Source organism: Populus alba, chromosome 2 (assembly GCF_005239225.2).
Source record: "Populus alba chromosome 2, ASM523922v2, whole genome shotgun sequence".
In the NCBI taxonomy this organism is placed as follows: domain Eukaryota; kingdom Viridiplantae; phylum Streptophyta; class Magnoliopsida; order Malpighiales; family Salicaceae; genus Populus; species Populus alba.
Window position 1 is genome coordinate 17,124,044 of NC_133285.1, and position 17,172 is coordinate 17,141,215.

At 36.8% G+C, this 17,172-nt stretch overlaps 1 protein-coding gene across 1 annotated transcript; it reads right to left on the bottom strand.

The window, feature by feature from the left end:
• Nucleotides 1–204: 204 nt before the first annotated feature.
• On the bottom strand, nt 205–16,866 carry LOC118031952 (callose synthase 3-like). Its single transcript, XM_035036486.2, is given in 43 exon segments — nt 205–645; nt 1,282–1,467; nt 1,894–1,944; nt 2,056–2,859; nt 2,955–3,184; nt 3,277–3,389; nt 4,084–4,167; nt 4,257–4,375; nt 4,456–4,575; nt 5,057–5,213; nt 5,292–5,481; nt 5,580–5,648; nt 5,750–5,872; nt 5,992–6,101; nt 7,300–7,451; nt 7,535–7,667; nt 7,804–7,901; nt 7,988–8,111; nt 8,276–8,436; nt 8,510–8,603; nt 8,704–8,798; nt 8,919–9,053; nt 9,660–9,746; nt 9,829–9,878; nt 9,973–10,054; nt 10,226–10,286; nt 10,368–10,420; nt 10,555–10,892; nt 11,322–11,439; nt 11,648–11,770; nt 12,077–12,170; nt 12,312–12,388; nt 12,507–12,644; nt 13,187–13,313; nt 13,692–13,783; nt 14,061–14,153; nt 14,273–14,389; nt 14,484–14,594; nt 14,771–14,864; nt 14,976–15,100; nt 16,071–16,171; nt 16,314–16,567; nt 16,654–16,866. Coding segments are annotated over 42 exon segments (5,925 nt in total). The 5' UTR covers nt 16,561–16,567; nt 16,654–16,866; the 3' UTR covers nt 205–396.
• Nucleotides 16,867–17,172: the final 306 nt, after the last annotated feature.

Consider the following 17,172-nt stretch of genomic DNA (forward strand, 5'->3'; position numbering starts at 1 on the left):
TTTAAGGTTATTTGTTAGACAAAAACATACTACAAAATCACAAAATAAAAAACCTGCACTCCAAGCATTGCAATCTTACTCTTCTACATAGAAATTTAGAAGAAATTTCATTGGTGGTTTCTATTTAGAAGATTATCATTAGAAACTAAACAATTGAACGGCTTGTGGTTTGCAACAACCCAGCCTTATAAAAAATTATTCAAATAAAAAAAACAGATCTTTAAATAATAACTATTTAAACGATTGTTTAATAAAGATCCTAAGAACTCGACAGCTATTATTCCTGGCTCTTCCATAATTACAAGGTTAGAATAGATATGAACAGAATTTTCACAGGCAGGCTAGTGTGACTGACAGAATAGATACACACACACTAGCGTTGAATTGGTACTGAGATCACTCCTTGTTCCTTGAAGAGCGGTCCTTCTTATGGCCGCCAAGAATACGAGAAATTTGCAGACCTCTACTGAATGCTTGGTTGAACAGCATACGAGTCTGGAATTCAGACACAAAAGGGAACCAGGCGAGGAATGCAACTGGAGTGAACAGGAGCAAGCCCATGACGATTTCATACCCACGTGCAAGTGTCCGAACTGATCCCCAAAACCCGGCTCGTTGAACAACAGGTTTACAAGCTTGAGCAATCTGGTAAAAATCGAAGGGAACAAAACAGAAGGTTAATTAACATGGGTGTGATAATGCATGGAAACTGAAGATCTGAAGCCAAATGCAAAAAAGCAGTGCTACTCTCAAGTTTTTAAAAAAACTTTATACGAACTGATTATTTTTTTTTTTTTTTAAATGAATAGCTAAAAGAAAAGGAAGGGCTAATCAACGCAGCTATGAAAACAAGCCTAGCCGAATAACACCTTTGATCGAGTTCTAATTCTCTGAGCTCAAGCTCAGATAAGCCAAAACAATAAACACATATAGAGCTTGGCACAGATTCAACTTATCAAGTTTCCAGGCCAAACTTTATGCACCATGATTGAGACTCAAGCGAGAACCCCATAAAGGCGAACCCGCCCGCCCCATACAAGAAATTAGCTGCTGAGTACGTGCTTGACAGGACTAAACCTAAATCAACAAACTCAACAGAGTGACAGTCAGATACAGGCAGAGGTAGCTCATCTGCACCCGTGGTGAGTGCAGCATCCATGTGTGCACTAAGCATTTTTTGAAAATTTGCAAGTATGCACCATGGTTGAGACTCAAGTGAGGAAGAAGATGTCTGGAACAATGGCATAAATTAGCGCGGAAGCAGATAAACGTGCCACTTACCAAGAGCATTCCCCAACCGGTTGGCATGAAAGCGAGAATGCATACAATGACATCCTGCACCGTCATATGAGGCAGTGCAATCAAAGTGACAAGAATGGACACAAAAGTTAGGAATATCATTCCCTTGATTAGACGAAACACAAGCTGGAAGTTAGCACTGAACTTTCGGCGTCCAACAGATACGGTCTGAGAGAAAAAGAGAGAAGTCAAATCATACACAAAATCCACACATAACAACAACTCGAAGTTCATCTTATTTCAAGGAAAACAAAACATTCATTCTCACATGTGATGGTAATCAATTCCACTAAGCAGATGCAGAAACAGATTTAACTTTTTGTTTACTATACTTTTTTTATTATTATTATTTATTTCCTTCCCTGAAAGTAGTTACAAGTTGATCAAATTCACTTTTAAAAGAATTGGTAAATAAGATCTTGAGCACCTAATGTTGTTAATAGTGAAAGACTGGAGAAGAAAAGGATGAAGAACGAGAAGCATTGATGGTTTTCAACCCGATTGCCAATAAAGTGAGATCAGTACATAGCAGTCAATAGCTAGAAATGCATTTAAGAAAAATATGCAGAAAAATATGAGAGATAAGTGGCTCACCTTCATCACAAACAATATTAGAAAGATCACCAGCCATGATATCCCATAGATCTATGAACAAGCAAAAAAGGGTACCACATTGATTTAGCAACATCCAGTTTAAGTTCTTATGAGGAAAAAAAATGTGGAAAGAGAAGTAAATATGATCAGCTGAGGACATACCAAAATACTTCTGTCTTTCATCTTCTTTGTAATCGTTAAATGATATACTAAACCATATTGATAGATAAAGAACCGCAGAGATAACAGTATCTCCGCTACAATACCACGCTTTCCTGAGTGACGAAGATGCTCCTGTTCTTCTTCCCACCATGATTCCCAACTCTTTTCTGGGGGAACACCTATTCCTCCACGGTTACTTATCCACTTGTTCCAATCAGACCAATCATCAACAATCTTCTGCCACTCAAAACCAGAAGGATTGAAGAGGAATGGAGCAAAAAGCCAGGTACCAACCATAAACCACATAGATATAGTTATTAGGACATAGGCAACTGCACTTCTGTATGGCTGACCAAATATTTGATAAACAACAAGCAAAATCATCATCTCAATACCCTTGACAAAGTGACTGCGGGAATAAAGCCTATAGTTGTCAGCAAATTTGGCATGGAAGACCACAAAACCTCTACCAGTGGACCTATATTTTGCACCACCATGCAGCAATGTCCTTCCATAGTAGTGGGTCTTTGTGCCAAGAGAAAATGTGAAAAATACAGGTGCTAGTTGTAATTGCATCAATATAAATTCACTTAGTGCAGTGCGGAAACCCCTTTCCAAGCCAATTTCCATCAACATAGGCAATGCCATCAAAAATCCTATTTGAACAAAAGATTGAGAAGCAAGAGCCACTTGAAGAGGCTTGTTGTCTCGAATTGCTTTCTGAGTACTCAAACCTTCTTCAAGCCCACTGAGAACAAGGTATAGGCGGCCATAAAGGAATACATACACTGTGAGCACTGTAATCTGTGAGAAAAGATGTTTAGTACCTTCAGTGTTTCTCCCATATAAAAATAACATGATAACATCTTTGAACAAATGAACAGAAATTTTTAACATACCAGAGTACTGAAGTAGAAACCAACTGTGGTGAAATAGCAAGACAACATCCGGAAGAAGTCAAAACGGTGTCCAAGCCGGTAGATATCACGACTCAGAGTCTGCTCTCCATTGCCATTAGCTATTTTGGCCTCGAACATGGAAATTTGATTAAGGCCCACATCTCTCCCCTTCCCAACTTGTATATATTCATGATGGGTAACATTCCCTTCACGTAGTGTGGAATTGAAGCCTGCAGTTGCATATTGAAAACATTAATCAGTAAAAGCATAGATTACATGCAAAAACCAAGACGACAACAGAAAGTCCAAAGCAAATACAAACCAGCAAATATATCTTCACTCAGATTGATAACCTTAGATGCTTTACTAACACCCCCTCTAGTGAGATGGAAAAGCCTATCAAATACATCTGGATGACCATAGTGGAACCGCACCCTTGTATGAAAAGAAAACAGACATGAAGGAAATTTAATAAACAGTAAAAAAGGAATGATATCCATGTTGAACAAGAAACAAAATAGACAAATATAAATTACAAATATGTAGCCAAGGCCTGTACGGGTAGCAAAGAAAATTCTTCAGCTGGATCAAGACATGTTTCACAGGTCAGAATTGTGGTGGCTGTTTATCAACAACGTCAGCAGCCAACAAATCCAATTATCCAATCCTTCATTGGTTCATCTAAATGAACCAAATTAATTTTATTCTTGACATGCTCATTGCAAAATCAAGTAGGAGTTTCTGTAAAATTTAACTTGGAAATAGCGCCACTCCAAGAATTTTTGCTCACATGATGTCATCTATCCTATTCCATAAATATATTATACATCATTCACTGATTAAAAAACCCATCTTAATTCCTGTTTCTATCATTAAAAGTGCTATGGAATAAAGTCTACAGAAATTCCAAAATTGCCGTGCCCATCATAATACATGCTAATGTGAACTGCAGTTGATGACCATAAAAACTTTGCCATGTTCTTCAATTAGTTATCCTACATTACTGCTTTCCTTTTGGAAAATTGAAGCCGGATTATGTGGTGATGAATTAAAGCTTTTAATTAACTCTCTCTTGAAACAGGGAAATGAGAGTTTTGGAGTACAGTAATTCCAAGCAATTCTAACTTACTTCAGAGGGTTGGCCAGTAGCCTCTGACCAATAGTCACAAAACTGGTTTCCTGATTTGACATAAACCAAGCAAGAGATGACACACTGCACCAAGCAATGAAAGAAAATCCAGTGATCATAATCACAGTAAAATAATCTGGAGAAGGCCCCAAACACAAAGAACAACACATTACCTTCCAGTAAATATATGCTCTCTTAGTCCAAGTATCGAAGGATGCCTCACACCATCAGGCTTTTTAAGAAATTCTTGCAGCAAATTCCTCATTTTTAAGGCTTCTTCCATGTAGTTATCCTTTAGAAGTGAAAACATCAACCGATGGACAAAACCAGAAGTTAATGGTAATGTTTATTTAGATTTCACCATTATTATACCTGGTTCATATCTATTGTTTGCAAGCCTTCTCCACGTGTAAAGATAATAGCATGGTTCTGGTTTTCAGGTTTTCCTTCACCCAAGATAGCTGGTCCTGGAAGTTTTATCCGGTAAATGACCTGCATTTGGACAGCAATATAATCCAATGCAAGTATTATGATACTCATTCAGTCTAATCAAGAGATTGCCCAAGTTCACTTTTATCATTATTATTTTATTAATTTTTAAAATTCTTGTGCTTGCTGAGAAATTGAGGAGCACCCATGATATCTGCTTTCCAGGAGAAGCATCATGAATGAAGATACCATAGTCCTTTTCAGGCAAAAAGCATCTATACAAGTTTTGGCAATATACTTATTAAGTGAGAGTAGACATGTATCTTTGTAGACATCACTTTGTTGAGTGCAGTTTGTCCAGGTTATCAAAAGCAATTGTGCAACAAATGCTTCAAGATAGCATACTCATCTCAAATTTATGCTACCCTTTAGAATAAGAGTGATATATTACTGTTTTTTGTTGATAATTGCTACAGTGCACACAATGAGAATCAATGCCGAACTTCTTAAGATATGCCTAACTTTTGAAAAAGTTAAACTTTACCTGGTCCAAGTTTTGCACTGGCTCAGAAGAATCAATGGACTTGGGCAAGGCAGCTTTCACTAGAGATGAATAGTAAACTTTTTGGATGACCTTCTTGGATTTGTCTGGATTAGTTTCTTCAACCTCATCAATGTATGCCACACGGAGAGACGGATATCTACCAATTGGAAATATATCAGCATGTAAAAGAGTTAAAATCTGAAGCTCAACAACAAAGCTAAACCTAAATGCTTACGTTGTCATGAGCCTCAGAATATCATGTGCACGAGGATCACCAGAACGCTTGTGAATCCCATATTGCTGGCATGATACTACATAAGTAAATTTCATATCAGCTACTGCTTGACACTCTGCCAACAGTGAGCTTCCCCCCTTTGACTCATCTTCAGTATTTAATTCAATTGCCTTATATCCCTCCATCAAATCTGAAAAAGAGTAATAACAGGACAGAAAATTATATGTAGGTTATAATTATAACATCTTATCATTAACAATCGATGAATCCAAGATTTTCAAGAGTCACCTTCATGTTTGGCTATATCAAGGAATGCCTGAAGCTCCAAAGCATGCCGATAGTACATCATACCTCTCACTGCCATTGATAATGTTATAGTCAAAGGATAAAGTAATAAATAAAATGGGAAAAGCGAACAAACAGAACAGAAATACTGAACAGAGGAATTGAGTGAGTACCTGTTCTAGTCAAAGTCTGGCCCCTATATGATGCCCATAATCGAAGTTCTTCCAAGTCATCTCTTTCTTTAAGTTCTTCTTCACTAGTGCAGTTCACTCGTTCAAGAAAGTGGTTCCACTCATCTGTCCATTAATGCATGACTATTAAGTACCAATGGAAGATATAAGGTTAAACCATAGAGACATAAATCTGGAATTTGATACAGCACCAATTGGCAGAAAAGAAAAGGAAAGAAGATTACCTGGAAAGATCTTTTGCAAGTAAAAGAGGATGGAAACACCATCTTCATTTGGCACTTCCAAATCATGCAAGGAGAAAAGTACCTCCTCTGTATAGTAAGGAGTTAAAACACTGCAAGATAAGTTATCACATTAGGAAAAAGAACTTGATTCTGTATAGTTGTCAGCAGAGTGTTAATTTTTTCACTAACTGTCCTGGGTTCTGGAAGAAAATTTCTACAAAAAATGGGGTATCAAAAGCAAGCCTCTGAAAGAGTAAGATTGTCAAGAAACTTTTTCCTAGGGAATTTTATCACGATCAATTCCCTGTCCATTGCATTTCACTTAAATAATAAGTAATATGGGTAAAAAAAGGAAGGGTATGCAACATTTCATGGCCTTTCTTAAGTTGCCCACAAAAGTTTTGACAACTCTGTCAAACCTTTATTTTAACTAGTATATCCTAATGACTTTTATTTTGTGTCATACAATCTTTGTTACACTGCCCAAATCATACATGTTGACTGAGAGGAAAGACAGATTCATCAAGGATTGCATGTGAACAATAGCAGATTGGAGTAAGAGGCAACATCAAATTTGGTTTTGGATTGTTGTTAGTTCAAGAACAGTGAAACATGAAATCACAATTATGATGGCATAAAAGCCTTACGAGAATGATAGCATATTGCAAACTTTAGGTTCCGTAGGCATGTCCATAAACAATGAGTTCAAGAAGAAAGAAATACGCCTCCTAGCTTCGAAGTTGGATGGTACATCCATAGCCGATTCTTTTGTCGTAAGCAAAAGAAAAGGCCTATTGTCAAGAAACTTTTTCCTAGGGAATTTTATCACCATGAACTCCCTGTCCATTGTGTTTTACTTTAAATAATACATAACATGGGTAAAAAGAGGAAGAGGTATGCAACATTTCATTGCCTTTCTTACGTTGCCCACAAAAAGTTTTGACAACTCTGTCAAACCTTTATTTTAGACAAGTACTATATCCTAATCACTTTTATTTTGTCACTATCTTAGTTACACTGCCCAAATTATACATGCAGCATTTCATGGCCTTTCTTAAGTTGCCCACAAAAGTTTTGACAACTCTGTCAAACCTTTATTTTAGACAAGTACTATATCCTAATCACTCTTATTTTGTGTCATACCCCAAAGCATACATGTTGATTGTGAGGAAAGACAGATTCATCAAGGATTGCATGTGATCAATAGCAGATTAGAGTAAGAAGCAACATCAAATTTGGTTTTGGATTGTTGTCAGTTCAAGAACAGTAAAAAATGAAATCATAATTATGATGACATAAAAGCCTTACGAGAAAGAAAGCATATTGCGAACTTTAGGTGCCGCAGGCATGTCCATAAACAATGAGTTTGAGAAGAAAGAAATACGCCTCCTAGCTTCTAAGTTGGATGGTACATCCATAGCAGATTCTTTTGTGGTAAGCAAAAGAAAAAGCCTCTTGATCTGCAAAGACAGGTAAGAAGAGGTATATAAATTATCGTGCTCATTCAATTTCATGATAATATGTTTCAATTGACGACACAAACCTTCTCTTTCCAAGCTTCTGTTTCTGGCTCAATTGGAAACTTGATAGCTCCAGCAGATGCAAATAACTGATATTGTTATTCAAGGGGTTTCATTCCCTCATATCCAGATCCATCAGGGATAGAGTCCACCAGGCTTACAAGGAAAAAACAAATAAATTAGAAACTTGGATGCAAACATGGAAAAAAGACACGGCTATATAATGTTTTCAAGACAATAACTTAGAAACTTTGATGCAAATTTGAAGAGACAATTACTGCTATGTCCACACCTGGATATTTGATCCTCCATTATATCTCTTGTCACAACCTCCAGCATGTCCTGGAAGAGAATCACAACTTGATCCCTGTCCTCTGGCCTATTATCCACCTGCAAATCTCATGAGCATAGGTTAGGGCTTCTGGTTATTCATAGTTGTGTCAACATTTCGGTCTAGAAAGGATGTGGAATATTACCAAGCATTTGATAAGCTTCACAAGGTGATCGTATAGTAAAGGTAGAGCACTCATTTTGTATTCACTTATCAGATCACCTTGCTCTATGCGATTCTCAACTTCAACAAATATGGAATCAATCACCCTGAAAAAATAATTATCAGGAATGCATCAAGACACATCAACAAAAATGCTCTTGAAGTTACTAATGTCAAATCCTAGTGAAAGTAAACAGTGGCGAAGAAAGTTGAATTTCTTTTGGATTTTCATATAAAATTTCCTAAACCATCGCAATTCACTGGAACTCACCGTGTCTCAGGTATCCCTTGAACCAAAAACTTGATGATGTTCTTAAAAGAAGCATAGCATTCACAAACAGCACAAGACATGTAGTTGTCACCCTCGATTCTCTTTTTCAGCTCTTTATCCTTACCATTACTGTCCTTAGCCATGTCTAATGCTATTGGGATCTAAAAGGAGACAGAGAGTTAAACATCTCGACACGCAGATTATACAAATTTACAAAAAAGGGCTGAAAGACACCTTGCTAGCAAGCAAAAATGGAGGCCATTGTGTAAGGCCCAAAACACCCAAATCACGGTCAGCCCAATATGGAACAAGCAACAAATCCATTTCCCTGGAATAAGTATACAGATCAAGTAAAATGAAACGGTAAGAATGGAAAGGTCAGTAAGGAACTAGAAAAAACACTATATTCTTCAGAGCAGCATCCTTACCTATTGCTTATAAGATCTTCTTCTCTAAAACTACTGATGATTTTATTCCAAAGCTGTGCAAACCTTGGTGCCTCTGTATCTTTGTTGGGGGGGTTCTGCAGTGATCAGCCCAGATTGGTACCTCCAGATGAGGATTATCTTTTGTAATGATTGCATTACAAAATTTACAAAGGTCAGAAATATTTGACCCAAAAATACTTGTAGTGAAATCTAACCTCATTAAAATTGCGCGAAAACCTTGCCTTCAAGCTTTTCTTCTTTCGCTCACTCTTTTCATCTGGAATTAAACAGGCATTGAAAGCACCAGGTAATGATTGGAAACGAGATCTAAGCATTCCCAATGTTCGAATCTATAAGAAACAAAATAAGTCAAGGACTAAACAACAAAAACCAAGATGTCAATTGGTCTTAAGGATATCAAAAGTGGAAAGCATAAAAATGGCAGCCATACTAGTTCTAGAAGTTAAGCATAAAGCAAAATCAGATCGTTGTGTTCACTAAGCAAAAGGGTACTACCCTGCTTGATTATATTGAAGAAGATAGCCAACATGGTTGACATCAATAAATAAGTCAATAATTGGAAACAAGATCTAAGCATTCCCAATGTTCGAATCTAAAAGAAACAAAATAAGTCGAGGACTAAACAACAAAAACTCAAAAACCAAGATGTCAATTGGTCTTAAAGATATCGAAAGTAGAAAGCATAAAAATGGCAGCCATACTAGTTCTAGAAGTTAAGCATAAAGCAAAATCAGATCGTTATGTTCACTAAGCAAAGGGTACCCTGCATGATTATATTGAAGAAGATAGCCAACATTGTTGACATCCAGGAATATGTTCAGCACCAAGATTTACGAAAAGATTCTTAGTTCATTGGGAAAATTAGAAACAAACAAAGCTGGATGATTTTCATTGCAGACTATTATCAAGAGAACAAAGAGAAGGATGTTGCTAACCTCTCCAAGACGTCGAAATGCACCATAAATTCCTCCAAATAATGTGGAAAATATTGCATACCAAATCTGGGCATCCATAAAATACACCTGCAAAATTTGCTACATTAGAATCGTATTTAGCTGAAATAGAATCAGATAGAATTTAGAGATGAAAAGGAACAACTCGTACAAGAATGATTGGAGCCCAGAGTAAAATCACCACACCAATATTGTTCTTTGCTGCAAATAAACAGGTACATCATGAATTTTCTTATGAACAACATAATGTAAGGCCAACAAAATCTTACGTTACCACAGTCTTCAAGTTTATTACCTTGTGGAAAGAATTCATGCCACTGGAAAGCCGTTATATGGACATCCATTATGGCTTTTGTTGGATCAACTAAAGGCTTAATCTGCAACCAAGAAATGACAGTTAGAAGTAAAAAGGTAAAGAATTTCTTTCTAACATGACAGATCAAGATTCAGATGAATTTATCATGCAAAGGACAGCCTCATTTTCTCTGCCTTTGTATTCAGTGTTATTCAATAAGCACCAGGAGATTAAAAATGAGAGAAAGACACACCTCTATGTAATAACTAAATGCCAACTTTGTTACTATAAGAAGAACCCAAAACATTGTATACCTGAACATTCAATAATGGCATTAGTCATAAAAGTTGCAAAGTTAAAGTACACTAATTTATCTTTCAAATAGTGTCCCTTACTTGAAGAGAGAAATTGTACTCTCATGCATTCCCCTCCCAACATAGAGCCGAGGCTGCAATGTGTCAGATGCAGGCATGAAAGCTAAGTATGATTTATATGAATAATAGTTAAAATATCCACAGCAATAACCTTGCATGACCTTTAAAAAGTAAAGGAAAGGATGAAGAACAAAAAATGTTTCTTTACCTGCGACCACCACATCACAAACATCACAATCCTATAGTTGGACCTCTCAAGGAATCGACGTATGAAGGGAAAAAGAAACAATAATGCTGCCAGCATATTTGGTGCCAAGTAGATAACTACAGCCAATACAAACAAGGAAGACGAGCTTGAACTGTTGCCAAACCAACCTTTGATGGTTTGAGCAAATCCTGGGGGATTCTCCTTCCAAGTGTAAGCATAAGTTACTGGTAAAACAACCACCCATGCAGCAGCTGAAACAACCTTCAAAATATATCTCAACTTGACATGGAATGACATTATCTGCCGTGCTTTCCAACTAAGGATGACATCAAGGATAGCTGCATCAGTTAAAATAGATTTCAGAACATATCTCACTTAATAACTTCCAATTCATAGAAATCCAGCGAATACAGCATGACTAAAAGGAATAGCTTGAAAAAAGAGAGTAGATTCCTCAGAAATTTCATCAAATGGAGAGCATGATGTAGATTACACTATTCATTCAGTAAACAAATCATTGAATTGAGAATGTTCTGGACATACCGAATAAAGGTCACAGAATTTGAAATCATACTCGTGTTAAAAGCGAGAAAACAAAGGCAGAGTGATTAGATGAAATTAAAAACCATTAAAGAATAAAATAAAAGAGTGCATCCATTGCCAAATTGAAGAACTTAAATTAACATTTTAAACTGATACAAACAGAAGATTGATGTAACTTAGATTGGAAGGACAACGAAGAGAAGTACAGCTCCATTCTTTCTTACCTTGCCCAAGCTTTAATATGGCAGCAGTGATGAAGACACTCAATACTTTCTTAAATACATCACCACTAAAGATAGCACTCAGTTTCCCCGAACCATTCCAAGCAACAATAATCATAGCCTTCACATGGCAACAGCAACAGCATCACATCAGCATAAAGTTAATAAAGAAACATAAAGCAAATCAGGTGCATTAAAGGAAAGAACATTTCCAAGCAACAATAATCATAGCCTTCACATGAGGCAGCATCAGCAACAGCATCACATCAGCATAAAGTTAATAAGGAAACATAAAGCAAATCAGGTGCATCAAAGGAAAGAACATGTACCTGCAAGCACAGAATAAAAAAACTCCACATTCGATCAAAGCTTCTAAAGGCATGCCAGAATGTTCGTATCTCCACGAAATTAACTTTTCCTACCCATCGATCTCTATAGGCTGGTTTATCATCCTACACATCATAACAGCTTAACACGTCAACATAATGTCCCTTCTGCAGTGTAATAACCCAATTACAGTAACCAGGCAAGAGAAATCCAACTGCCATTCCATATACTTCTAGTGCATGCAGCATATAATAACTTGGACCCTCGATTAGATAAGGAGCATTTGGTCATATCATCATGTCCAGTAATTTCATGCATGTCTGTACAAGTAACATGTGAAAAGTGACAACAATTTTCATATTTAATTATTAGGCTACCAGCTCTAAGAAAGGTGAAAGAAAACCAAGCGAAGCTAGTAATTCATTGCTTACCCCATTTTGTACAAAACGGAGCTGTTCAGAAGACAGGCAAAAGAAATCAGCATCTGCACGCATTGGCCAGCCTAAGCGGAAACAATCAACTGACCTACAAATTATGTAAGGGTAAGGTTTTTTTTTTTTTTTTTTGAGAAATTATGCACGAGTACGCTGATCATGAAATTTTTTAAAAAGAATGATATACACAGACATAGCTCAAAGGATCAGTATTAAACCATAAGAAAAATACCAGAAGTACTCATTTATATCATCATAGTTCCTCCATTGAGAATGCTTTGACTTCCCTTTTTTACTCCTTTCAGCTTCCTGTCAAGTGGTGTGTCAAGTGGTGCAATTATATTGACAGGTGTTAAACCAAAAATAAATTATAGCACTCAAATTAACAAGACTAGAAAATAAAAATAAAGTTTTTGCATGCAGGCACCTTTGCAATCACATTGTATATAGGAGTAACAACTTTCCTCAAGAAAGCCTCTTCTTCACCTCCATAGGCTGGCTTTACATTTTCTCCAGTCATAGGACTGACATTTCCAGCTAGCATGCCATATAACTCAAATGCCATCTGGAAATAGCAAAATAATTAAGCACCCAGTTACATATAACAGCCAACAAACAAGACCAAGTTCATGAAATTACATATTTGCAAATCTGTAGTGAAATTGCAGGGGTAAAAAGCTCTGAAATAAGGATGAAAAACAGTCACTTTAAGAGATTGTCATGCACTCATGGGTGTGTCCACGAATGTATAAAATATGCAAACCAAAGCCAGTTTGGAACTAAGAATTTTAATGACAACCCTTCTATAGTCGGTGTCCTTGCCCCAAAGATAAAAGGTAGGCAGAGCATTGGATGAGTAATCATGAGAAAAAGCTCCATCTATTCTAATACGGTATACAGGTTGAAACCATAACTAGACTCATTCCTCCCTCTGCACTATTTCTACCAGAGTCAATCAACTTATCAGAATTTCTTGGCATCAGGTGTTTATCTGACAAGGTTAAAGATAGAGAGTAAAAATCTAAAACCATGTTTCCAGTTTCCCTCAAGGGAAAGAAATGCCAAACAAAAGTAATGAGATAAAAAAGGAGCTATCTTAAAACATACATGATGATAGATATAGCAAAGGCATTCCGGCATGAATCTGAGGTTTGCAGCTTCCCCCCATATCAAAAGATACAAACCCATGTACAATAATTTACGCTGCTGCACCTCCTGCTGTATGGTCGGTAACCTACAAATTCAGAAACCCACAATGAATAGCAACATTAATATGAGCATAGAATGGAAATCCGTGATCCTCTTTTTTTCCCTGGAACTGTCCTCTTCCCTTCATTTTTTGGCAACCCACAATGAACCAAAAAGAGTTTAATGCTTGATGTATCAGCCAACTTATTTCCATGATATTAAAATCATAATCATGTCAATGTTGTGGTTTGTATATTTACGAAATTACAACAATGCTAGCAGTTCAATCTTTTCCATGGTTTTCTTAATCACTTTTCTTAAAAGATTTTGGATCCTTCCTTGAACAATTTACTAAAATCATTTAACCAACTGGAAGATGCAAAGTTACCATGTTATTCACATGAAATAGAATTGGGCCACTTACCAAAGGCTACTTTTTCTGTCCAAGTACTTGCACCATTTTTTGTAGTTCTTAAAAAGTTTCTTCATCACTTCAGTCAATGCACGCTCATCCAACTAACAAAGAAACATGCACAGAGGATTTTCAGCTTCAGTAAGAATTTAAGACAAATGCAACTAAAAGCAACTATTGACAGAAAGAAGAGAGGAACAAAAGCGCAACAAAGTATATCCTCTGCATTTATGATTGGTTTAAGTTATTATTAAGTAATATGTAGACACAATACCCAACAGCATATCCTTTTTCTGGAAAAAGTGGTAATTTAATCTTTAACCAGTCACTTTTTATAGGGAGAAAACCCTGTTCTCGCTAAAATTGAGTCAATTAACAAACCTTCGGTTGTTGATCTGGTTTGACAAATTGTCGCATGTGCACATTAGCAAGTAATAAGATTAAGTGCTCTCTTTGATTTGCCACATTATCCTTCTGCAAAATCATTAAATGGCACTTAAATTAATTATATTCAGATAAAATAGTTCCACATCACTGGAAAAATTGCAAGAGCCAAATGAAGAAAAGAAATAATTCTTCTCAATTTGTCTCACCTGAAACCCAAACATCGCTTGAAGCCAATCCAAAACATCTTCGTCTGTTTTCTTCTTGTAGTCTTTGGGCCATGGAAGACCCCTTGTGTTACGCAGAGCCAAAACAGCAGCTTGGATCTGTGAATCAACACAAAAATCGTATATGCTCAAGTGATAGAAGAGAAACAGCTAAGTTGTAGGTCAAAAGATAAAGTATATAAAGGAAAGATACTTCAGGATATCTCATAATCGGTTGATCTGCACTATCTGGATCAAGTGGCAGAATATTGTAAGGGAGATAGATCTGAGTTTTTTCTGCAACTTTATCTTGAGCTTCTAAAATCTGTGAACAAAGTTGATACACGATTACAAATAATTTAGTGCTAATAACAAGCATCGAGCAATGTAAGTTCTTAATTCAATTAGCAAACAGAATTTACGATCAGATATTGTCAGATTACACGTTCACACTGTGCTAATGTGACTAGAAAGAAGATTACAAATGTCACATGGTTTCACCTCACGATCAACTTCAATGGATTGTGTCATATTAACGGCCTTTAAAACCTCAAAGAGCACATTGGCAGTCTGATAAGCCTTGGTAAGCTGGGCGCTGCATTTGAACACAATAGTATCAGTCAAGCAGCAACTTCAAAGTGTATAATCTAAAGAAACTTGGTATAGGATATAGCTTCAAAAAATCTCTCATTTCAAAAGAATTTACCGGTCAGCTTTATCAGCAGCATTGTGCAATGCTTGGATGTATTTTGTGAAGTAATGCTGATAAAAACTTTGCATTTCTCGTGCATCACTTTTTTTAACCCTTCCCATCAAGGTTGGATCATTCTCCTGAACAATGTATACAAATCTTCTTTACCAAAATGCCAAGAGCAAACGCAAGAGCATTAAAGGAAAAGACCAAATGCATAAACCGAATCACAAGGAAGAAACGATTGAATACAACAACTGCCACAAGGTTTCCTAAAGGAAAACAACATTGTTGTTGATACAAAGTAACAAATTAAACATGTTTGACCTAGAATACTTGAGGAGAAAACTACATTGTACACTCTCCTCTCCCTAACCAGGGCACTGAAGAATTTTGAAGTGCCCATTCCAGAGTCCCAAAGGGCCTATCTCAGCCCGCTCCAAGAGATACCTAGATCTTTTCACCACTTTGAAACAAAAATAGGCCCGCGCAGAAGTCTTTCAGTATGTAACTCCATGCAGACCGTTTTTCATCATTTTGGCATTAATACTTTTAGTAAAAGATGCATATTTAGTGTGGAAAGTTTATCTTGATGCCCAATCTCTGAATGCTACACCGAGTTTTGAAGGATTGGAGGGCTTATTTGAGACGAGAACATCTAGCTTCCATATTATTTATGTTTTCTATACGTCATGCTTGTTTTGCCACCTCTTCATACAAACTTTCTCCTAAACTATGCATACTGTGTGTGTGAGCAAACCCTGGGAACATTTTTAGTGGTAGGTGGCATTTTTATCCCTGTTTTTTTTGTTGGATGGTATGAGGTGTCCTCAAACCAACTTGTGCGTTAGCTGAAACTAAGTCTCCTCCCTTATTTTCTTACAAACGGTTGTTGCAGTGTGAAGATTTACTCATAAATGGTTATGTAGGAAAACAAGCTATCACTAAAACTTCAGGTCAAATTTATAAAAAATATGAAACTAAACATTACAATTCACAACTTAACAGGGGAGTTTCTCATGGCACGCTCATCCTAGGAGACATCCACTTTGTGAGTTTCTACCCATCTTTGTCCATAGCATCAAAACAGTAAAGTATTATGACTCTTACCCTTTCCAAACGCTGAAGAAGCGCGGTTTTAAATTGACGAACACCTCGTCCACTCGAAGTAGGATCCAACCTATGAGCCTTCTCAAAGGCATAAAATCTACCTACATTAATTTCAAAAAACAATAGATATGAATACAAATAAAATATAATCAAGCCTACATTGCATAAAAATTAAAAATCCATAACTTAAAAATAATAGAAAATTCACAAAAAAAATTGAAACTTAATTTTCTAACAACATACAAAGATAAGCAACTCTAGGATTGCTAGTTTCAACTTCATTTGCAACACGAAGAATCGGCGCTATCTTAGAAAGCGAAGAAGGCACTATTTCGCTATCAAATACCGACTCTCCCAGATTCCCCGCAGTCTGCGTCCTCGTTATCCTCCGTGGCGTCGGCGGTGGTGTCGCTCCAGTCCCTACCCCCGCCGCCGCCTGATCCATCCCCCTTCCTCCTCCTCCTCCTCCTCTCCTCGACGTCGACGACATCTCTCTCCTTCCCTCAAAACAATAAATAAGAATAAAAAACCTAAAAAGGGAAAGAAATTCAAAAAATTCAAATTAAAAAGGAAAGCAATTTACCAGAAGATTTAAGAGAAGTGAGCAATAACTATGAATCTAGCATATCTGGAAGAAAAATAAAAATAAAACTCAGTGGATTTTTATAATGTGAGAGATGAGGAAGCTTACAAGGAACCCTGAGATAGAGAAAATGGAAAAGTTTAGAGCGAGAAAGTTCGAGAGAAAGAGAGACTAAAAAGTGGAAGCTACTTAGCAGGGAAGGAAGCTAAAGAAGAAGTGTTTTTTTAGTGAGTGAGCTACTGGAGAGATGAAAGGGTTGGTAGAATAAAGAGAGAGAAAGTAACCGTTTTTTTCACTTCTATTGGTTCGCGAGGGACTCGAGGTTTGTTAGTGCGAAACGGGGTTCGTGTTTTGGTTTATTACGATATTGCGATTCTTGTTTTTTAGCTGGGATTGGTTTGATTACCAGAGTACCCTCGCAAAAGATTCAGTGTGCCTGACTACATCCCCCGTTTTCCTACCAAAGGTTTTGCGATCTATCAAAGCCCATTTGTTTGTTGAAAAGTAGTTTTTTTAAAA